Below are 24,817 nucleotides of genomic sequence, written 5' to 3'. Positions count from 1 at the left end.
CACTTGAGAGTCTGATTCCTGTTAGTGCTTGGGATCTAGACCCTCGTAGTATGGCTCTCACCTGAACAGAGTCTAGCACTGCCCCCATTGAATTCTGTTCTTTGGGTCAGTGACAGTGTAAACTTGTCCACATTGAGCAGAAGGTATTTGTGACTAACTGGACTTGAGACTCCACCTGCTCCCTGGAACGCCCCCATAGCAGCTAATCATCGAGGTAGGAATACACCTGTACCTGCCTTTTGCAGAGAAAGGCTACAACCACCAACATGCACTTGGTCAACATTCAGGGGGCTGTCTAGAAACCGAATGGTAGTACTTGTGCTTGACCACAAACCTCAGGAAACATCTGTGGGCCAGACAAATGGCCAGGTGGAAGTACACATCTTTCATGTCGAGAGTGGCGTACCAGATCCAGGGAAGGAATGATCAAACTCAGGGAGACCATGCGGAACTTCAACTTTACTATAAACTGGTTGAGTCCTCGCAGGTCTAAGACCTCCTTTTGCTTTGGGGATTAGGAAGTAATGGGAGTAGAACCCCTTAGCTCCTGAGGAACAACCTCCACTGCCCCTAAGGTAAGGAGCAATTGCACCTCCTGAAGAGGGGTGAGAGGGTGGGGAGGAGAATGAGAGAATATCCCACTTCTACCGTGCGAAGGACCCAACGGTCCAATGTTATAAGCGACCACGCACGGTACAAGTGGGATAAGGCAGTTCAGAAAATGGGGAGGACTCTGGTGTGGAGTATGGCACGCTATCCTCGGCTATCCCCTCAAAACTCTTGTTTGGATCCTGACTGTGGCTTAGTCAGGCCCTGGCTTGATGACTGGTTAGACAGCCTACACCAGGGATCGGCAACCTTTGGCACTCGGCTCGCCAGGGTAAGCAACCTGGTGGTCCGGGCCGGTTTGTTTACCTGCTGTGTCCGCAGGTTCGGCCGATTGCGGCTCCCACTGGCCATGGTTTGCCACTCCAAGCCAATGGGGGCTGAGGGATGTGCTGGCTGCCGCTTCCCGCCACCCCCATTGGCCGAACCTGTGGATGCGGCAGGTAAATAAACCAGCCCGGCCTGCCACAGTGCTTACCCTGACGGGCCGCATACCAAAGGTTGCCGCTCCCTTGCCTATGTCTATTATTCCTGCCTTGGGCGGGATTGATAATGCCTCTGCTGCTGCTGGGGGTCAGGCTTGAAAGGTTTCCTCTGAGTAGCAAGCATATGCATCCCCGGAGACTTCAGTGTTGTCCTTGAATCTTTGAGGCTATGGAGCCTCGAGTCTGTCAGGTCTGAAAACAGTCCAGTGCCCTCAAAGGGAAGGTCCTGCAGGGGCTGTTGGACCTCTGGGGGAAGACCCGGAGCCAGGAGGTTCTCATGACCACTCCTGAGGAGATGGTTCATGCTGCCAAGTCAGCCGCGTCAAGGGAGGCCTGAAGGGATGTCCTGGTCACCGCCTGCCCCTCCTTGACCAGAGCTGAGAACTCTGCTCTTACCTCCACAGGGAACATCTCTTTGTATTTGGACGTAGCGTCCCAAGAGTTAGTCATACCTGCTGAGGATAGCCTGCTGGTTGGCTATCCTCACCTGTAGGCCCCCAGCAGCATACACTTTCCTGCCAAAGAGGTCTATAGGTTTGGCCTCCTTCGCCTTGGGAGCCGGCGCTTATCGCCCCGGCACTCTTTTTCATTCACCACCGAGACCACCAGGGAGCAGGGGTTTGGGTGAGAGAATAAAAACTCATATCCCTTGGAGGGGACAAAGTACTTTCTCCCACACCACTGGTGGTGGGCGGAATGGAGGCTGGAGTCTGCCACTGGGTCTTGTTATTATTCTGGATCATTTTAATTATTGGCAGTGCCAGTCTGGAAGGACCCTCCAGAGCGAGGATGTCCACCATTGGGTCCTCCAATTCAGTTACCTCCTCCACCTGTAGACCCATATTACGGGCAATGCATCGGAATAGGTCCTGGTGAGCCCTGTGGTCAATGGGCAGAGGACCTGAGGTTGACGCTCCTGCCACTGCTTCATCAGGCAAGGATGATGATGAGGCAATCGGGGGTACAGAGTCCTCATGGCCCTCAAGCTGCCCTGGTTGTTCCTGGACTGTGCTAGGCTCCCCCGTTGTTCCAGCCCAGTCAGGAATGTCCTGGGCTACAGGTGGCACTGGAGCCACATCCCTGACTGCTCTGCAGTTTGAGGGGGCAGCCTGGCGAGAGTTGCTTCTGTCACTGGAGGGGCAGGGGTGACGTCCCGAGGCCCCCGACCTGGAAGCCCTCGATGGGGTACCCTGGGCCTGGTGGTAAACCCAGGGGGGCCAGAAGGGCCATTGTGCGGGGGGTGGCTATTGCGGTTGCCAGGCCATTTGGATGTGTCTCTGGCGCTTCCCAGACCTATGCCTACTGCGCCTTGAATAAAACAATTCGGCCTCGGAGTCCGAGGGCGACGACCAAGGCAGTGCCGGCGGTCAGTGCTGTGAAGAAGAGGTTGGGGGATCGGTGTCATGACTACAAAGTCTAGGATCGGTACCAGCTGTCCCTTGATCGAGACCAGTGCTGCACATACGGTGCCAAGGAATGGGTCTCTCCTGAGGGTCTCTCCTGCCAGCGTCCTTCCTCAGCATAGAGTCGTAGACTGAGGCCGGGGTACTCCGCACCAACGAACACGGGTGCTGTGGGACAGAGTGCGGCTTCCATCAATAGTTGTTTTAAATGAAGTCCCACTCCTCCTTGGTTCTAGGCTTGAAAGCCTTGCAAATCTTACAATGCTCCGATTGATACACCTCACCTAAGGCATGAGTCGTGGGGGTCACTATTGGGTATAGGCTTCCGGCAAACACCACAACACTTAAACCCCTGGGCTTGCAGCATGCCCCGCAGCACAAGGTGGGTGACTGGATACAATCGATCCCGGTTCCCAATCACTACTACTAACAAAAAAACCTAAAACTCCAAAGAACTAGACTCTAGGCTAAGGGAGCACTTGCAAGCAAGTGAACGCAGTTCCAACGCTGCCACAGACAGTAAGAAGGAACTGAAGGGGGGTCGGGTCCGCAAGGTCATATTGAGCACCATGAAGGCACCACTCCAGGGGGCTCCCTAGACAACCCAACGGGAGCTGCTAAGGGAAAAGTTTCCAACAACCGTGCACGCAGCGTGCGCACACCTGATTGGAATCGATGTGAACAAGCACTCGAAGAAGAACTACACTTCTCAGGAAAGAGATTATCTGACTTCATTACAACCTCCCATAAACGGGTAGACAGAATGCAAATACTGCCCATTCTATCTGCATTACCCTGAATACAAACTTTCACTAAGTGCATGTTTTCCAGATAGTTTGACTCCAGCCTCCTCACCCCCATTACTTTTGTTGTTGATCTAATTTAAAATTGAATCTTCAGCGACAGACATCTTTCCTTACAAAGGATTATGCTGTGGTTCAGTTGCTGAAGGCAGGCGATCAAAGCACATCCAATCTAAGCAGAGCTGGTTATCCTTAGGACAAACAAGAGTTTCAATTGCAGCCCTTTTAATTCAAGCTAATCCATGGAGCTTACACAGCAATGGTGTAACCTACATCCAATTAAAGTTCGGGTTGTTCAGTAAAGGTAAATACTGAACAGACAGTTTGACAGCATGCAGCTATTCAAGGATGACAACAATCTACACAGTTCTAGCATGCAGCAAGTATAAGACAGAGGCTAAACTCTCTTACTGTCTATCTACAGAGAGATTGTAGCAATACACCCTCAGTAAGCAAGAGCTTTTCAGGAGAAGCAACTGTAACAATATAGAATTTACTCAAGCCACCTCTTGAGAAGGAGAAATGCTACTTAGCACATTTACTCTCCATGTTTCTAAAACAATGTACATCTCGTGCAGCAAGTTTAACAAAGGGCCCTTTTTCCTCTTAAGGGACATGATACTTCTCCCCAACATTTTCTTTACGACTGCTATGTCACCATCTTTGATGGCTGTATTTTCAGTTTCAATTTACCTATTATTTCTAAGAGAAATTTGCTATTGTAGAAATACTATTCTCAATTATTCTGGACACATAGTTCTTGAAATAATACTGTCTGCAGCTGCACTTACCCATTTTAGGTTTTAGCCCTGTTTAACAACATTAACCCGAACGTTATACTTCTGAGAGAAAAACACATTCCTTTTAAGCTAGCTGAGAAATAAGTTGTTCTGATGATGCTTTTGCCAGTCTAACTAAAGACATTTTAGATAGCAAAATTTTTGAACGAAGCTTGTTGAGTCGCGGGATGGGGGGGGGGAGAGAGAGACTAGCTAGACAGGGAGCCTTCAGCTGTTTTCCTGACAGCACAATTAAATTAAATTAATGGAGATATCCTATCTCCTAGAACTGGAAGGGACCTTGAAAGGTCATCAAGTCCAGCCCCCTGCCTTCACTAGCAGGACCAAGTACTGATTTTTTTGCCCCAGATCCCTAAGTGGCCCCCTCAAGGATTGAACTCACAACCCTGGGTTTAGCAGGCCAATGCTCAAACCACTGAGCTATCCCTCCCCCTTTGTCAAAAAATGACAATGAGGTCATTCTTATTCCATTGGGCTAATCCATACTCAAGTCTTCACAAAAAGACTTAATACAATCAGTTCGGTTATGACCAGCTCAAGCATTTCACAATATATACACATACCATGTAATCAAACAAACTCTTCTTGAATTCTCTGCTCAGAGATGACCCAGCTTTAGACCACTGAACATGCTGTAAGTCTGAATGAAGTGCAGCTGGCAGCGCTCTGAGGAAAAGTTTGTACAACACCTAGACTGAACCCTCCAAGTAATGTTGTTCATTCAGAGCTCTTCATCTGAAATCCCTGAGCTTTAAAGTGGCTTGCCAGGGTCACTAGAGGATTCCTGCCATGTAGCGGACAGTAACAGTCTTTAAGTTGCATGATGTAAGCATTGATAACTTTTCAAAGTGCTTTGTGCAAACAGTTAAGTCGTGAGTAATATACAAGTATTCTAAAAGGGGAAAACCCTGATGAACAACAGATCTTCAGTGTTTCACTCCTTCCTCCACCCTCCCAAACTCTAAATATGCCTCTGCTCTATGCATTCTTTATACACATAAGCATCAGAAGCTTATTGATCCCTCCAAATTTCCCAAGCTCATTCTGTCTACCATGGGTGGCAATGCTTTGTCTCTTACTACACACATTAAACACACTTAGTTGTTATTGGGTGTGTCACTATTTGTAAATTAGTTCCTCCTTCGCTTTGTACCAAGGCCATAGCACGCCATCCTGAAGGCATCCTGCACTCTTTGCATTGCTTTAAGTGTTACTGATTTTTTTCAAATGTTGCAGGAAAATTTAGAACCTTGACAGAGTAAATGATGATTCATGATCTGACCTGTAGAACACAGGCTAGACAGTAGCATCCAGTTACTCCTGCGTTGAGCCTAGTAACTTGTTTGGCTCAAGCATATTTTCAAGGAGATGGAGAATCCACCACTCCCTTTGGTGAAGGAATTAGGGTTTTTTAAGATGTCTTACTGAAAGCACTTATAGGACTAAAACCTGGGAGCCAAGGGGTAGACAGTACAGTTCAGGAAAAGGAGATGAAAAGGAGACATAAAACACTGCCTTCCCTGACCCTGGGCTAAATTGGTAAGATGGCTCCTTTGGTTTGAAACGTGAACTGAAGTCCAATATCCTTTCAAATATGAAGAACCAGAAAGCCTCTTTGGGTTCTTTATTTTTTTTTAATTAAAATATTTCTCATGTTCATCCCTCACCTTAAAATACAATGTATTTTATTTTTAAATATAGTCACAAATGTATATAGACACACTCCACAAAACAAACTGCATCACTGTAATAAAACAAATAAATAACAAAGTTGAAATTGTTTATCAAAGTCCAGACAGTAATTACTTCGGTTACACTAGAGAGGTTCTAAGACACTTTGCTACCATTATGACACTTGTTAATTGCTTAGAACACCATGTGTGATCTATCTACAGTACATGTACTAAAACACAGAGGCACTGGCTCTATAATAGTGGTGGTTATAGTTATGAACCACTGTATAGCAAGATCCTGCTTTATGCTATAGTTTCTATAGATGATATCCTACAACAGAACAGTGTTGGAAGGCCAATTCTGGGAAAAAATCAAGAATCTAAAGATTTAATTCCTTAAACATACATTTATTGGTACCCAGTTCCCTGCACAGGTATAAGTTCAGCCTCATCCATGCGAATATCACAAAGGTTGAGTTGGTTTAAACTAAATGAACTGTTTTGATACGTGTTACTATAATCTGATTTTAAAAATCACCAGACTAACCTCATGAATGAGTACAACTTTCCTTCTATGGTTTGCTAGCTTAATCGCTTGCTGCTTTTGGCTAAAGGACAGTTACAATTTCTAATAAAATGAACAGAACATCAGGATGTACCCTGATACACTAAGCACTTAGTTCTGGATGTAGAGTACCCTGTTTGTTTTACCTTATTATAGGGGACAAAGAAATTATAGAGCAGTGTGTTTAGTAGAACAGAATGGGGAAAAGGATAACTTTAACACCAGCAAAATAATTAAAAGAACATTAGTTCCCATTGGTTTTACACAAACCCCCCACACAAACTTTAAGAAGTTGCACTTCAGGCAATTAGATATTATAGATTGTTGTAATCTGTCTTATCCTTTAATTGAGGTAGGACAGACAAGAGTGGTGGTAGGGAAGAGTCTAAACTTCCAGTTAATGTAACTATATGTATAGCAAAATTTATCAATTTCCATTGCAAAGACACCATTTCTTGAGGAATGTGTCGAGAATTCAATGGAAACCACACAAAAAATTAAGTAAAAAAAAAGGTAGTTCAAAAATAAATAGAATAAATGTAATTTGTCAGTAAAATATGTTGCTGGTGCAGTGCAAGATTAGTAAGGTAACAAAAGAAGTGCAGTACCAGCCCCTTTTACTATAAATATTCTACACAAATCAGAAGACCTACAAAATTTGTCTCAAAAAGATAACTGTGCAATCTATTTAAAATCAACAGCATGCTTACTAAATACCAGTGTATAGGCTACCTGTTCAGTATGGTATGTCTTTCTATCATCTCGGCTGCTTGAGGGAATTCTGAAACCTATTCAGAACCAAAATCAACTTGCATCAAAAACACTTCCTGTAAACATAATTATTGGTATTTTATCCCAGTGTTCAGTGGCAATTCACGTTACATGAGTCTTCCAGTATGAATTTTTAAGAATATGTACAAGCCACAACAAGAGTACTTTCTAAGTTAGCAACTAAATCTGAATTATTCGGGTCTGGCACTGTGTAAACATTTCTATCAGTTCATTTTGTTGGACTTCATTTACGGCCTCTGGTTCTGCTGGGCTCTTCTGCACCTTTGCCACTGCAAAGTTTATCCCTTGGGTTAATCCAGCTTGGGTAATATTAGCAACTTGGACCATAGAACTGCGGATCTTAGCAAAGGGGGAGACTGCTCTGCTGCCGTTACTGTCTGCTGGAGAAGGAGTCATATGAAGTCCTGTCTCAACTTCAAGAATACTGGATGCAGATCCTGGGCTCTTAAGAGATCTATTGGAGTAAACTTCCTCAACAGCTAAGAACTGAGAAGCTGACTCAGAAAATGGTACATCCAATTTAGATGGCCTTGAAGGGATGTCTCTGTTTGTTTCTGACCAGGTTTCGGTTTTCTGAGAAGCATTATTGCTGGTTTGATCTACTCCTTGGCAGGGCTTTTGAGGAGCAGTCTCTGCCACTGAATCTTCTGTCATCTTGTTTTGAGCATCTTGTACAAATCTGTGGCAGTATGCATCGATGGGTTTAGTGAACTCCATCGCCACATTGTCAGCAAAAGGACTTCCCTGCATAGGTCTGTCTTCACACTCAGGCCTGCTAGCCTGGGTAACATGGATCTCTGAAGGAATGTGAATGCTAATGTTTATGTCAGTGCTATTTATAGACTGGGACCGACTACTCAGTCGAGGAGCTGATGCAATGATACCACAGCTGGGCAAAACATAGTCTATCTGTCCCACATTCTCTAAAGAGCCAGTTAACTGATGGTCCTCATCAGATTTAGAATTTGTCAGGAAGTCATCGGAATGAAAAGAGTCATCATCTGATATTTCAATATCTGATTCAGCACGAACTTTAGTATCTGCCATTGGATTTTCCAAAGTTTCAAGGCTACTGTCTGATTTCCAAAGATTAACTTTCAAGTTGGGTTTTAAAAAATTGACTTTCATTTCAGGCTTGGTAAAATTCCCTAACTTGCGAAGACTGCCAATGTTAACATTGGATTTGGTTTGTTTGACTTTCTGATTAAGAGATGAAAACTTGCTCATTAAGAAATTCTTGCCTTGGGCCAGGGATCCTCGATTCTGGGATCTAATGCCAATGATGTCCTCATGAGGTTTACTGCTCTTCCTGAAAAATTAAAGAGAAAATAATGTCTTTTCTTGTACAGTTAATCAAGTAGTTATACTTCTAAATCACAAGTTTCACAATATCCCAGTTAATATTGTTTTAATATTTTAATAGATGCAGATACAAGCAAATGAAATGTATTTTTAGAACCATTCCAAAAGAATGACCAGTGAGATATTATGAAGAACTGTTCACTTAGTATAACCTGACCAAACCAAAAAACCTTAAGATTTGAAAGTCGTTTTTCTGCTGATCTTTAAATAAATGGAATCAAGGCAAAAAGGGAAACTGTTGTATGAAATGGCAAACATTTACTGAAGAGACTAAATTTACCCAAGACTACACCTCTACCCCGATATAACGCTGTCCTCAGGAGCCAAAAAAAAAAATCTTACCGCATTATAGGTGAAACCGCGTTATATCGAACTTGCTTTGATCCGCCGGAGTGCGCAGCCCCGCCCACCCGGAGCGCTGCTTTACCGCACTATATCCGAATTCGTGTTATATTGGGTCGCATTATATCGGGGTAGAGGTGTATTTCAATAATACAGCTATTACGGGCAAGTTTATGACCACAGATGGAAATCAGTACCTAGACTTCTGTTCATGACAGAATTACATCACATCTGACACTCTAAATATAAGAAACAGAACAATATTCATAAAGTTTGCTGCTTTAGCAAACAGTATACATAAAAAACAATATTACCAGGAGGGGAAGTACAGGAGAAAACAACAGATAGTAGTAATAGGTGAACTGGGTGATCTCTCTCCCTGGCAATGTAGGATTGTTCTATAGGATATATGGAAAAGTCCCACTTGATGGGAGACCCTAGATTCTTCAACTGTCAAAGTTTTTTTTCCTGAATCTAGCCTAAAAGTTTTACTCTATCCTCCCTACACCTATATTTATCACTAAATAATTTACCTCCTTAGTGTTAACACCTTTCATTGAGTATTAGGTTAATCTCTTCTGTCCTTGATTACTTTTTCTTTTCTGAACTTCCAGTCTGATGTGCCAATATCTTTATGGTAATATGATTCCTGGAACTGAATGAAACATTCCACATGCAGCTTAACCAGTGCTACAGAACGGCATTATCGCTTCCCTGAAAGAGAGGGGCCTCTTTTTTGAGCCAATTTCACATTGAAAACTTCAATATAATTAGTTGTCCATTATCACTTCTTGTTCTCCTTCAGCATTACTGTTTTCTGATTTTCTTTTTTATTGAGCATGTTACAGATGGTTTCAATCCTTCCAACCACCCAAATGACTTAGCTTGCATTTTTTCCCAGGAAAATCTCTTATTTTTTGTCCATGTTCATACTTTCTAGGTCCTTTTCTTATTTCTCTGTCCTCGTTAGTACTTGCACTTCCCTCCAATTTATTCTCATCAGCAAGGTTCATTACAGACTACTTACTATTCTTCTAGATTTTAAGCAAAATGTTAAATACAACCAGTCTTACTACTGATCTGTGGTACCCCAGCAGACATGCTCCCTCCCTTGCTCAATACGTTACCATCCACCATCACCTTTTACTTAGGACCATTTTAGCTTTTTCTTTCATTCTTCTGTTTCAGAAGTACTATTGTCTGCTATGCCTTAATTTGCAAATCCTTTAGAATTCTTCACCTTCTTGTACTCTTGTGGATATGGGGACTCTAAATCGCAGTGATCTGCTTCCATGAAATACAATATGCATACATTCCTGTGTGTTCTGGGTACCCATTCCTGCCTGAGTGAGAAGTAGCTTGTAGTCACTTGTTCAGAGCTTCTCTGTTATTCATCCAAATCCAATCAGTTTCTCCCTGTGTCACCTTCTCCACTTTGGATCACACTGTTATTTTCTACATAACTTCGGAAGTTTGTTGCTGTTGTTGCCTGTTTGGATTTCTTTGAAACCTCACTGATATCTGATAATTAAAATCTCCTATGATTACAGTATTCTGCAGCTTATAAACACTGAATTGGTCTAAGAAGCCTTCTCTTCCCGGCCTGGTGGTATATAAACAAATGTCTACATAAGTTTCCTCTTTGTTATTCATTCCTTGTATCCTTAAGGAGGGAATTTCTCTACCACACACAACAAGTTGCAGCTCCCTAGCATTAAAAAAAAAAAAGTTGGGAGTACCCACCACTCTAGTAGTCAATGCAAGTGATGTGCTCTCAGAACCTCTAAAATAAGGCAACTGAAATAGCACAACCCATCTATCTTCCTTCTACTCTGAAGTAGATAATTACAGAATAACCTGTCCATAGGCAAGTGTCTTCTTTACTCCTTCAGTACAAGACTGACTTACACCTGAAGCATGAGGGTTTATATCCCTTCCAAAATTATACTAAGTATTGACATTTCAGATATGAGAAACATCTCAATAAGCTTCCAGTTTCCATCATACTGTTCTTGATGAGAAAAATCTAGTTCTTAAAGATGAGTAAATATTTACAGCTACATGAAAATTTGTCAATTGAGAAAACAGTAAAAAAAAAAAAATAGTACAGAAGATAAGTGTTTCATTATATGGGTAATGACACCTCAAGAACAACTTTCATTTACAAGTATCCTTCAGCTATTTACCTTATGAATAAAGATGGCAATACAAGACTAACAAACTAGTAAAGAAAAAAACAAATTGGTGAGAGATACTGACGTATCTGGTTTAGATACCAGTTCTATACAAACACCAAAAATATTGGCCATTTAGACTTTTCAGTATCTCATCGACGCCAAGTGAAAATATCCTGAAACAAGATTATCTGAAGTCTATTAAATGCAGGCCTTGTCTGCAATGAACCTCTAATTCTGACCTCGAAAAACACTGCCTCTTACACAGTGGGTATTTTCATCCCACATTCAGTCTCTAATCTTTGTGAAGAAACTCTAGTGAAATATCATCTGTGAGCAGCTGATATGAAACCTCATTGTATTTTTCCAGAGCATAATAAGGATTTTTAAACACCCAAGAGTTCAAATCATTTTTTAAACTTCTTCTCAACACGACAACATTCCCCTTCCCAATTTACCATGCCATCCATTTTGCAGCATATAAATGTGGGGTACCCATAATAAAATCTTCACTTCATACATTTAAAGTGGTTTACAATTAATTTGAAGAATCCCATGCACTGCTACAGAGTAGGGACTGAGTGACTAGGCAGCAGTTCTGCAGAAAAGGACCTAGGGGTTACAGTGGACGAGAAGCTGGATATGAGTCAACCGTGTGCCCTTGTTGCCAAGAAGGCTAATGGCATTTTGGGCTGTATAAATTGGGGCATTGCCAGCAGATTGATGGACATGATCATTCCCCTCTATTCGGCATTGGTGAGGCCTCATCTGGAGTACTATGTCCAGTTTTGGGCCCCACACTACAAGAATGATGTGGAAAAATTGGAAAGAGTCCAGCGGAGGGCAACAAAAATGATTAGGGGGCTGGAGCACATGACTTATGAGGAGAGGCTGAGGGAACTGGGATTGTTTAGTCTTCAGAAGAGAAGAATGAGGGGGAATTTGATAGCTGCTTTCAACTACCTGAAAGGGGGTTCCAAAGAGGATGGATCTAGACTGTTCTCAGTGGTACCAGATGAGACCATTTCTCCTTGTTCTGTCAAGTTGCAGTGTGGGAGGTTTAGGTTGGATATTAGGAAAAACTTTTTCACTAGGAGGGTGGTGAAGCACTGGAATGGGTTACCTAGGGAGGTGCTAGAATCTCCTTCCTTAGAGGTTTTTAAGGTCAGGCTTGACGAAGCCCTGGCTGGGATGATTTAGTTGGGGATTGGTCCTGCTTTGAGGGATGATTTAGTTGAGGGGGTTGGACTAAATGACCTCCCGAGGTCCCTTCCAACCCTGATATTCTATGATTCTATGATAAACCTGAAATCTCACCCCTCTTTGGGACAGTTTGTAGTCATTTCTACAGCAATCAATGCTGATGTAGCATACCAAGGCTGCAACACCAGATGAGAAGAAACCAATAAATGAAGATGAACTTTTGAAAACAGGAAGATCTGTATTAAAAATCCTAAAAGTAATCAAGAAAACTTAACAAAAATATCAAATATGGATACTAAATTATTCCATCAATTATCAATTGCTCTGAAACACACCCCACACAGGCACTTCTTGAGGGCTCTATACATTTTCTCCCATAGGCAAGATATTGTTCCCTTGCAAAATCTCTACCTTCTAGTCGTCTTTTTTTGTTGATCCAAGGGAACCTCAATAATATCTCTATGGGCTTTTGTGCCCCCCAATTTCAATTGTTGTTTGCTTTTAATATTTCAGATGATCCTTTGTCTTTTCCCTCCTTTGTCTTTTTATAACAACTATGATTTACAAGGCCTGTTTGTTCCACTACAGCTAAAACTTTAAACACACTCACAGGACATTCAAAGCTTACGGGTTCCATAGCAACTGAAACTCTAGCAAATGTTGCAAGACAGAGATAAAGACAAGGTTATGTAATGAAAGTTTTACATAGGCGCAAGAGAAACCGTTACGGCTGCTGTGAAAATAGTCTTGAATTTTCTGATTTGTGCTTTTAAAATATCTTCCATCAGGTTACCCCAAAGTTAATCACTTGCATTTAACTTCTTAATGGTTCTAGGTATTCTGTAAAATCAACTTTTTCCAAATAAAAAAATCACTGATTTAACTACACTTGATGTCACATCGCCACCTTCACTAAGCTTGAGTGTATACTGGCTTCATTATGTATCTGCACGTTCTTCTAATACCATTTACCACAACTATGTTTGTTGTGGGTAGCAAGCAATGCAGAATCAACAGCCTGGAGCAATTAGCCATATTTCAGAGATAATTTAGAGCCACTTTCCCATTGTTTATTGGGTACACAGTATGTTGCTTTTCTAATGAATTATGTTTTAAGTTTATTTTGCTTGGCCTTCAGAGGCATGGACTTTCCTAGAAATAAATTTAAATTAATCCTATCCATCAATCAATTATAAAATAAAGCTGTTTATCTTGTTTAGCTTGGCTGTTTTAATACAATATCCATATCTGTTCTTGAGTATTATGTCAATATAGAGTAAATTTATCTAAGACCTTTTTTGCATGATGAAACTAGACTCCTATCATTTAATTATTTTTGACAGTTCTTTCATAGATAGGAGACAGTGAATTATAACTTCTGTATACTTGCCCTTAACATGTCTTGGGGCAGTGAGATTGGATACATGAATCTTCTAGACATGTCAGACACCAGGGGGAAAAAAAATCAAACTGACAGAGCACTTAAGTGATAGTTTAGGGTCCAATAGCACAAACACAAAAATCATTCACCTTGAAGAAATATTAAAGTTGATTTTAAGAGTCCATTCCCTCTCTCCCAATAGCATTTTTAATAAAGTCTATCTGAGTAAGCATAAATTGTTTCTTGTTTATCAGATTAAACTTCTGTAAAATTGAGCTGAATTTAGAAGCAGTTTTTCAATCAATATAGCAACATACATATGCTGACAGTCTAGCTTCACACATACACCTTTCTCCTCATTCATGCAGAGTAGCTTCTAGAAGGTTTCAACAGATTATAGCTCTCTCCCAGGAGTTTCATGCAGAACACAGTGGGGCAATGTTTTCTTCCCAGGATATTGCTCTTCAAGATTTCAACTTAAATTGTCAGATACAAACATTGTGTCTAATGGTCATGTGCCACATTTTTTTAAAAATAGTGGGGAATATAGCACTCAATGCCCCTCATATGCCTTAGAGTATTTCAGCATGTCACTTTAAGGTACCTTCAAGCTTTTGTAGTTTGTGAAGTCCAGTCCCTCACCATCAATGGGAGATGTCCCATCAGTCTGTTGAGGTGAAGTAGGACTCTTCCTCAACCCATATTGAGTGGTTCCATAAAGGTTACCTTTAATATTATCTTGTGTTTTGTAGCATATAAAATACTGAACACATTTCAGAACCACTGAATATTGGGAGAGGGAACAGAACCATGCCTGCCTTACTCTACACAGTTTTCCTACTCTAGTACCGACAAGTGGGCATTAAAATAAGAGAAAGGTCAAATTATGTTTTAATATACGTTGCAAAATACTACTTATTTTTAGTTGTTAAAGGAACAAACAGCATGGCACCAGCTTCAAGAGGGGCTTTCATTTTAAAGACAGCCTATATGAACACAGTACACACGTGTGTTCAAACATAAGATAACAAAGGACACCTGAAAAGGGATATCAGAGATGAACACACAGTCTTATATTCAAATAGTGTCCTTAAAAGAAAAGTGGTTGCCATCTTAGAAGATTCATGGCTTCCAAGATGGTCTCACTTGTAAAGTGATAATGCTATATGCATGTGTACAAACAAGGCCAGACCCCAACTCCACTGGAATCACTGGAAATCTTTCCATTGACTTTCATGGGCTTTGATCAGTCCCATACACTATTTTAAATTCTATCCTTAGATAAATGTTTACAGAGTGTAGGTGCTGAGAGCAGTATAGAAATCAGGTCATTCTTAGCACAGTAGCTAAAATGGGGACACAGTTGCTGTGAGAATCCCATGCAGAAATAACTTGTTGTCTCTAAAAAGAGTTATTTAAATTGTGGCTTTGAGGATTCAGGGCAGGGGGGGAAAGAAAAAAAAAAAAAAAACCCACACTCACCTCTCCAGCTTTTTCTCAATAATGGGCACATCTAATCCCATAGCTTGCTTCGTGATTCGCAGCATCTCTGCAATACACTGAAGGGTGTCTGAAATCCAGTTAGCAGACTGTCAGATTCTCCTAAATATAAACTTTTTAAAATCCCACATTTTAGCAAATCTAATTTTAGAGGCAGTTTGTCAATTAATTAAATGTGTTAAATCTCTCAATTTTTTTAAACTGTTATACCCCAAAAGTTGTGATTTCCTGATGTAAAGCTCAAAGTAGGAGTAGATGATCCTCTTCCCTTCCCATGTCCTGGTACTGATAGGTTAGAAAAGCATTCAGAAAGGAATCTTTACTGTAACTACTCAATTTAGGGAGAGGGAGGGAAGGGGAGAAAGTATATGGATTATATTGACAGACAAGGATATTTATTTTAATTCTCATTGACATCAAATTTGGACTTACGGGTAGGAAGTAAGATTTTTCGGCTGATAAGTGTTCTGTTAACCAAGTTAAACAAAATACCAAGGACTTGAGTCATGGATTACAATAATTTAATCCATACTCATCAGCATCAGTGACCTTGTTTAACATTCATCCTATCCTAAACATGAATAGCAGAACAAACTCAGACAGTCATTGTCCAGACCCTAGAAGGAAAATTGCTGTTTTAAGCTAACCAAATCTGAATTTACCCTGTCATTTTTTAGTAAGTGAGGTGGCATCACAATTTAGTATCCACACAGTGAACCACTGTAAGACACATTCTCTCTTTCCACCTGTAAAATGGGAATATAATTAAACTTACCCTCCTTTGCGAAGTGGTCTGAGATCGATAGATTAAAAGGGTTATATAAAAGATAAGCTTTAGTATATTGAACATGATCGTGTGTTATGGAAAATGTATATTTGTTACCTTTTCCATCTTCTTCAGGGTTGCGCATCACAGCTCTGAGAGTATGAAAATATCCACTTGTTTCATTGTATTTATAATGCAACCTCATGCAAGAGAACTTGGGCTTTCCAAAAAGGGTGGGTTCAGGACCTGAGAAATAAGCCAGACATCCACATTTTTGGGAGGGCGAGGAGTGTTCTTTCATGAAATAGTGGAACAAATATTGCAAAATTGTCAGCATATATATTATAAATATCCATTAGCTACTCTATCTCTGGGATATAAAGAAGAGAATGTATTTCATATCTCTATAGAAAACCTGCTGCTTTTCCATCATTCTACCAGAAAAATTATTCCAGATAGTATCTTCACCTAGAACCAAATTCTCTTCTTAATATCCATTAGCTACTCTATCTCTAGGACAAATACTAGCAAGAATGAAAGGGAAGAGAAAGAAAATTAACCCTATCCCAAGTCACTCAGCAAAAACAAGCACTTTAAGAATACATGTCTCTGGTTCCAGTAAGAATGTAAGAAATTTTAACGTATTGCATTGTGGTTCATCAACACTAAACCCTGCCTTTGCAAAGATGTGGCTAAAACAAAGCCATTTTATCCAGAGTTCTAATTAAACCTTGCAAATATTGAGTCTCAACCCAAACCATCTCACTCTTCAGATCCACATTTTACAATAGGCTCTGGAAAAAGTTCTTCCCGAGATGTGCATATTATATGAGCCTATGAAAGTTCACAGAAATTACAGTATATGCTCATATAAAGAATGGAAACTCAGAATCACGATAAACAGAAACTAGCATCCTCATGAAGAATGAGATTCCTGGCCAGGTCACTGGTGCAAAAGAACATTCATATATCTCCTTCACATCGTATATCTGCCTCCACATTGAAGATGAAGCGATGAAATGACAATAAGCAAAAGAGCACAATACAGGACTTAAAGTCAAGATGACTGAATCTATCCTACTACACAATGCCTCCTGATTTCATTCTCTCCAGGGAAACAACAACATAAAAAGACCTCAGCAACTATGGTGAAAATACAGAGAACATTTAGGCTAGTGGCATCCATAACTAGAAACTCTGGATTCCGTCCTTTAGACATTACTTCCTTTAGCAGCCAACTAAATTCTCATATAACTGTTTACTTGGCGCTCTAATCTGGCTAACTCTTAACTAGAGACAGGGATTACATTTTCAGCCAACAACTTCAAAAAGCAAAAGAACAACAATAAAAAGCTGAATGGATATGTCTATGGAGCACAGTTTTGGAAGATGTCCAATTGTGAGCAGTCCCTACCAATTACAATGAATGCATTTAAAGAGTTTCTACCATTTTGAAAGAAAACTAAATGATTTTAACAATATTCCCCTTTTAAGTAGAAGGAATCTCTCTTGAATTGTTAAAATCTTTCAAAACAGAAGAGACTGTTTGAAATGCAACCATTGTATCTCTGCTATTTACCACAGGCCTTATGAAAGAAAGAATACAAGAGCACAAACATGAACCTGAAAACTCTGCAGAAAGGCATCTAATCAAGCAGTCCTCTCAAAACAGACCATGACACCTTTGAAACTTTTCAGCATGTGATGCAACGGACCATACAATATATTTTGTTTTTGATTTGGTTCAGACATCTAATTGCTGAAATAATTTGACAAAATTAAGCAAATACTTAAATTTGTTTCAATAAAGTTTCTTTGAAAAACATGTACTCAAAAATTGTTCCTTTTCTACTATGCATTATTATGTGAGCTAACTGGAAACAGAGAGAGGTATACCCTGGAATTGACTATTATTGTAAACCTAGAGGAATCTGAAATGTGTTCTCAGAGAATACTAGGTATGGAACATAGAGGTTATGATCTGAAACCCTGACCAGCACTGGAGACATTGCCATTTTCCTTTTCAAATAGTACTGCAAGAAATCTGACAGAATCCAGGGTGTGCAAAGGGGAGAGAAAAACTACTTAACGGATGCTCAGTCTGGTTATACACCACCAGCGAGACAGCAAACTTCTGCTAGAGTCCTAACTACATGAAAGTTTTAAAAACCATCTGAAAGATATTGCAACTGCATGCATTATCTGTGGGGACCATTTTGTGTTAAGAGTATTAACGCTTTATGTAACACTGTTGGACGGGGATTATAGAATCATAAAAATGGAAGGCCAGAAGGGACCTCAAGAGTCCAGTCCCCTGCACTCCAGGCAAGACTAAGTAATAACAAGACCATTCCTAACAGGTGTTTGTCCAACCTGTTCTTAAAATCCTCCATTGATGGAGATTCTATTCCAGTAGAAGCCTATTCCAGAGCTTAACTATCCTTATACACCTCTACCCCGATATAACGCGACCTGATATAACACGAATTCTGATATAACGCAGTAAAACAGTGCTCGGGGGGGGGGGGGGCTGCGCACTCCGGCGGATCGAAGCAAGTTCGATATAACGCGGTTTCACCTATAACGCGGTAAGATTTTTTGGCTCCTGAGGACAGCGTTATATCGAGGTAGAGGTATAATTAGAATTTTTTTTCCAATATCTAATCTAGATCCCCCTGGCTGCAGATTAAGCCCATTACTTCTTGTTCTATCTTCAATGGACATGGAGAACAATTAATCATTGTCTTCTTTATAACAGCCCTTAACATATCTGAAGACTTATTAAGTCCCCTCTCAGCCTTCTTTTCTCAAGACTAAACATGTCCATTTTTTTTAACCTTTCCTCATAAGTCTGGTTTTTAAACCTCTTATCATTTTTGTTGCCCTCCTCTGGACTCTTTTCAACTTGTCCACACCTTTCCTAAAGTGTGGTGCCCAGAGCTGGACACAGTACTCCAGCAGAGTCCTCACCAGTGCTGAGTAGAGCGGGACAACTCCTGTGTCCAACATACAACACTCCTATCAATCTCCAGAATGTATTTCACAACTGCATCACACTGCTAACTCATTCACACTGCTGGATCCCCAAATCCATTTCAGCAGTATTACCACCTAGCTAGTTATTCCTATTTGTAGCTGTGCATTTGATTTTTCCTTCTTAAGTCAAGTACTTTGTACTTGTCATTATTGAATTTCATCTAGTTAATTTCAGATCAATTCTCCAAATTTGTCCAGATCATTTTGAATTCTAATCCTCTCCTCTAAAGTGCTTGCAACCCCACCCAGCTTGGTGTTATCCACAAATTTTATAAGCATACTCTCCACTCCATTATCCAAGACATTAATGTGAAACTGGATTGTTAGGGACGTCACAGTGAAGGCAAGGAATTGTGCAGCCTTAAAACCCCCCCAATTAGAAGGGGGCAAGACAAGGGCCCCTACCCAGAGACAGGTGATGACTGGAGACCTGACTCGGCACTTCTGGAGAGGACCACAGGAAGGGGTGAGGGAGGGGGGAATATATAGATGCAATTACCCTGAAACTGTGACCCCATCTAGAGATCCCTACTGTACAGTGAGGAAATAGCCTTCGTACTCATAGAATCATTTGGCAACAAGTGTGGAACCCTACCTAAGAGAGTACCTTCAAGGAACAGGGATAGCATGTAATGAAGTGTAGTTTCTTTCAATTCTTACCTATTTCTATTTTCTCCAAGGCTTCGAGGCTTAGTCTTTGATACTGATTTACTTTGTCAACTTCATCATCATAACTAGACAGAGAAAACAGTCAATGTCCAAAGTTAGATATCTATTTACTCACAGCTAAAAACAATTATTGTGTAGCACAAAGCTGTTAAAAGTAAAGTGATTCTGCATATAAATAGGGTATGTTTATTAACAGAATACAGCACATGAAGAATGAAGAAAAAAACAGTGACTTACTATGCCACATAGTAGGAAGAGTTCGAAAGCAGCAATAGAACATCCACATCTTTGTGAGTAGCATCAATGAGGCTATAAAACAAGTAGGCAAATATACACAATTGTTTAGTGATACAGCTGCAACGGATAGGCATTTTGCAGACATTATGTTTTAGATGGAAAAAGATATGACCACAATACCAAAATAAAAAAGGAATTCAAGTAATTATTACTGTGAATGGGCTAGATTTAATTACTGCATAATATGCTGTGTGTTTATATCTGTCCATGTTACAGTTTTCAATACAAATACACCAGCACAACACAAATATAATTTTGAAGAGCAAAATATTCTGTGAGGTATATAAATAAAGTGCATCAATAACACCAAGACAAATTTGCCTGGCTGAAGCTACAAATGAGGTTGGGTAGGATCATGCAACTGGGCTTGTGGAAGAGGCAATGTTCATTCCCACCTGAAGGTGTTGGACATTTCTAAGGATTGGTAAGGGGATATGAAGCTTTCACCTTGAGGTCAGCAGTAAGTCATGTCCACATATTTATTAATGTTAGACTGCTGTTTCATGGCTTTTTTTAACAAAGCTATGACAGTCCAAAGTTAATTTCTTTTGTAGGCTCAGCTCAGTTCCTAGGAGATAGTTATTCACAGCAAAATAAAATTAAAAAAGTATCATAATTGAATTGACTTTTTCCTGACAGTCTCAGAGGCTAAAGGTTAATCTAGTAGGAGACAGAACCACCCTTTTATATTTATAGGTCACCTCACCTGAACAAGTTTGAGGCACATTGGCACAATGGAAGTCTGCACTCCTACTGTCCTTGTGTGCCTGCTCTGTGGTTAACAAGAGGACACCAGGCTTTCACAAATCTTAAATTCACTTAATCAGATATAGCTCCATTACACTGCAAGTTATAGGTATGCAGCATACCTCAGCTTGAAAGCGATAAGGGTAACATACCTACTCTCAATGTCCACAAATGGCTGAGAATTCTCTTTATGGTGCCTACCACACTTAAAAATCGAAGAGACTTAGGGCTTGTCTACATTACCCGCTGGATTGATGGGCAGCGATCGATCCAGCGGAGGTCAATTTATCGCATCTACTCTAGATGCGATAAATCGACCGCCGAGCGCTCTCCCGTCGACTCTGGTACGAGAGGCGCAGGCAGAGTCAATGGGAGAGTGTCAGCCATCGACTTACCATGGTAAGTGGATCTAAGTACATCAACTTCAGCTACGTGAATAGCGTAACTTAGATCAATCCCGCCCCAGTGTAGACCAGGCCTAAGAATGGCTGCATGGCCAGGTGATGTCTCCCAGAACTAGTTATATTACACACCCATTTTAAGGGTACTTAAGAGAATACATTTAAGAAATTGTCACCACATTAATCCCCTTCTGCATTCAGTACAAATCACATTTTAAAGTGATTTGTAGGATACACATATTACCTGAGGACATGGTCACTTTCTGTAAAAGTCTTCATTTGCTACATGCTTAGAGTATGGATGTATCAACTATCAAAGCTACAAATAAATTTAAGTAATTTAACAGGTTATTTAATAATTGTGAAAGACTCCATGTTAGCAGATGACCAACAGAAAATCAATAAATTGTAATCTTGTTCTGCACACCTTGGGTCACAATCAATAAGTGCCCATCCACCATGGAATTTTTCATCATCTGGTAAGAGTAGTTTCATGTAACTTTGCAATAGCTGGCTGATCAGTTCCTGATGGCTTCTCAGTGTCTCCTTGTGCAGTGCTTCATGTTCTTTCTCTTTTGTAAATATGGAATAAAGATCCTCAGTCACAGGGATACCTTGCATCAAATCTAGACAGCAAATATAGAAGATAAATATGAGGAATAGACAAATATAAATGAGATAAATAACTAGAGATACATACAGAAGCAGTCTCTCAACACCTTAGCATACGGCTTTGAATAAGCTTTATGCTCCAAAACTTGGGTGTTTACAATACAGTAGAACCCTTATTTTACAAGCTAGTTTGGGGACTGAGGAGTTCATAAATTTAAGAAGCTCATAAAGTTCATAAACATCTCAAAATTACAGGAGACAGGGTGTATGACACTTTCTTCTTGTCCTCCAAACCACTGCAAAGTGATTTCCAATGTACTGAAGGAATCAGAATGTGAAAGGATATTGACTTGTTCTTTACAGACATCACTTAAGTTATGTGATTTTTTTCCCCCATTGAAAAAACTGGTTTGTATAACTGGTTGTTCGGAGGGTTGGTATGTATAAAAATCGAGGTTATACTGTATGGTGGATCTGAAGGACTGTACCGTCACTCAACATCTCCTAAATATATGTTTGTCTTAATATCATACAATGAAGTATCAACAAGGTTATTTTACTCAGAAAAATTTGGCTATAACCATTTCTTAAAAAACAAATAATTACTAGAAACAGTTTCCAAGAAGAAAGTTTATTCTAATTATATTGTACGAATGGGATAAATGGATAAAGTCAAACTGTTGGTACATCTTAAGTCACCTAGACAAAATGAGGTTATGGCCATATAATCCTACTGAGTGAACTGGCATCTACTACAATGCACTTAAGCCATGTTGCATAAAGTGTAAGTCACACACAGACTGTGATAACATATATTTGCTTAGCCTTTTGAAAGCACAAGTCACAGGAAGACAAGGTATTTTCACAGTCATAAAAGCAGACAAATGTGCAATAATTCAGCTGAAAATAGATTTATACTTTCCCCTTACCTATGACTGCTTGCCTATAAGCATCCCTGAAGCGATTCAAGTAGTATCTATTTGCAGAATTGACTCCATCTTTCATTACTCCTGCCAGTTTCCTTTCGCCAGTTCTTGTGAAGTCACCCTGTTACACAGAAACACTCCTTTGAACATTTAATTAGCCAAGTGTGTGGCATTTAAATAACAACCCTCTCAGTTCTCAAAAAGCCGTTTTGGAGGTTAGTGTACATACTGCATAACTGAATGAGTGAAATTTCAGGTAATTAAATTTAAGTTGCTATTCTGTATATACAAAATAAAGATATATTGAGAATAATAGAAAGAGTATTTCCTTTACCTGCAAAACATAAAAATAGATTGACAAATATAGTTCAAGGAATGTTTGAATCTGGAGAACCTTAAAAAATGCTGTTGACAACCAGGTCCATAGCATTTTAACATAAATTATACCTACAAAGAAATCATTTCTATCAATTCATAGAATAAATGTCTCGGACACAAGTTCAAAGTAATATGAATCAAGGTCGCACTTAGACTGCATGGATTGTACATGCACAACAATAAGTTTCAAGTCTTAAGAGAGACTAAAAGAAAGGATAAATATTCAGCCTACTGATTTCTATCTGTTAATATTAGGATAGGTCACCTAGGATTCTTTTTAATTAAAATCAATAAAGGCATCACTATTCTTCAGGCTTGTTTGACATGCACCATTCTCCATCATTGGAGATTTTTAAGAGCAGGTTAGACAAACACCGGTCAGGGATGGTCTAGATAATACTTAGTCCTGCCATGAGTGAAGGGGACTGAACTAGATGACCTCTCGAGGTACCTTCCAGTCCTAGGATTCTAGGATTCTTTTTTGGGGCATTGCTCAAAAGGAGGCTTAGAATCTTTTGGCTTCTATTGTTAATATGAGCCAAGCACCATACACGGAGGGACAATAAGCGCCCTTTAAGTCAGTCATCTACCTTCAAATAGCAGCCCTCATAACCATGATCCTCAGTAAGCAGTTGACTTGTCTAGGGCCTGCAGCATCAGGAGTTAAAATTCTTTAGAACAAAGAGTTTTGCCAGTGTCACTCCTAGATCTTACTTCATGAGAGGATCCTAGCAGAAAATTGCCCTGTTTTTCAGAGCTGCTGTGCACCCACAAAGCCAACAGGAACTACTGCTGTGCTGCACCTCTGAAAATCAGGTCAATTATCTTTAAAGAAAAATATGTTTCAAGAGTATTTAATTTTTAGGATCCTAAGAAATTTATCCATTGGCAGATTGCTTAAATTGGTTTCCAGGTGAATAACTTGACTCTCAAAATACAAGCATCTTTGTGTAAACTAACTGAAAACAAACCAATCTTTGTACTTCAATCTATTTGCTTGACAGGCACAAATTAAAGATATGATGGAGGGAAAAAACAAATCAATAGTTTATTCAATGAAGGCTCTAGCCAGGCAGCCTTATTAATTTATTAAGTGACTACAAAGTGCTGTAGCAAACAAAAATAAAGACCATTCCTACCCTGAGGAGCATACAATTACAGAAGATTGTCTAGTAACAGTGTAATCTGCTGACAACATACAGGCCCCACAACACCAGGGGCTGGGAGCACTGGAAAGATTTCACCAGTGTTTGTGTGTATTAAGAGCAATTTGTTTAGCTCTTTAATGATCCCTTGTAAAAATAAATGGAGCAGCCTCTACCAGCTGTGAGAAGTACAGAACCCTCAATTCTAGTGTTGGCAGGTAAAAAGCATTTCAAGTTCACCTACAACAATAAAAAACAAATACTTTATGGATTATTTTTCTATTATTTAATGATAGCTGGTTGATTCTTCTCACCGTAGCTAGAAAGGCAGACTATCATCTGCTATCTATCAAGTTCTTCCGCACATGTGTTTTGAAATACTATGAATGTATTCTGCTGAAATGTAACTCAAAAGGTTGTTAAAACAGATTTTCAGTTTCAATATTAATTTAATTCTTACACTTTTCTTCTCTTTAAAACAGAGTCAAGCTATTTAACAACAGCAGTGCCATGAGCTGAAGAATGCTGGCAACTTGGGCAAAACTAGACATTCACTCCATGAGTCCAAGAAGTGTTTATCCAATTGTCTAATGTCATTCTGTAGAAATCCCCCAAGAGTCCACAGGTCTCTAAGAATTGTATAGAAGGAATCACACTTCAGCTGATTTTACTGTCATTTTTATGTGCATCTTTTAAAACCGATAAACTAAATGACTCCTACTGCATATTGCATAATAATTTAGATCATGAA

General features: G+C 40.0%; 1 protein-coding gene across 2 annotated transcripts in view; it reads right to left on the bottom strand.

The window, feature by feature from the left end:
• Nucleotides 1–5,752: 5,752 nt before the first annotated feature.
• The window catches only part of INPP5F (inositol polyphosphate-5-phosphatase F), a 94,034-nt gene continuing 74,969 nt past the window's right edge, over nucleotides 5,753–24,817 (bottom strand). For both annotated transcript variants that reach the window (XM_024206243.3, XM_024206244.3), the window contains 7 exons: nucleotides 22,547–22,664; nucleotides 21,433–21,631; nucleotides 19,798–19,869; nucleotides 19,552–19,625; nucleotides 15,973–16,101; nucleotides 15,072–15,159; nucleotides 5,753–8,436 (listed from right to left, as the gene is read on the bottom strand). In XM_024206243.3, coding sequence (XP_024062011.1) covers nucleotides 7,287–8,436; nucleotides 15,072–15,159; nucleotides 15,973–16,101; nucleotides 19,552–19,625; nucleotides 19,798–19,869; nucleotides 21,433–21,631; nucleotides 22,547–22,664 — 1,830 coding nt within the window. In that variant the 3' untranslated portion in view covers nucleotides 5,753–7,286. The remainder of the gene's footprint in view (nucleotides 8,437–15,071; nucleotides 15,160–15,972; nucleotides 16,102–19,551; nucleotides 19,626–19,797; nucleotides 19,870–21,432; nucleotides 21,632–22,546; nucleotides 22,665–24,817) is intronic.

This window comes from Terrapene carolina, unplaced genomic scaffold, assembly GCF_002925995.2.
Source record: "Terrapene carolina triunguis isolate 2854851 unplaced genomic scaffold, T_m_triunguis-2.0 Scaffold95, whole genome shotgun sequence".
In the NCBI taxonomy this organism is placed as follows: Eukaryota; Metazoa; Chordata; order Testudines; family Emydidae; genus Terrapene; species Terrapene triunguis.
This window is presented reverse-complemented; position numbering and strand designations above follow the sequence as displayed.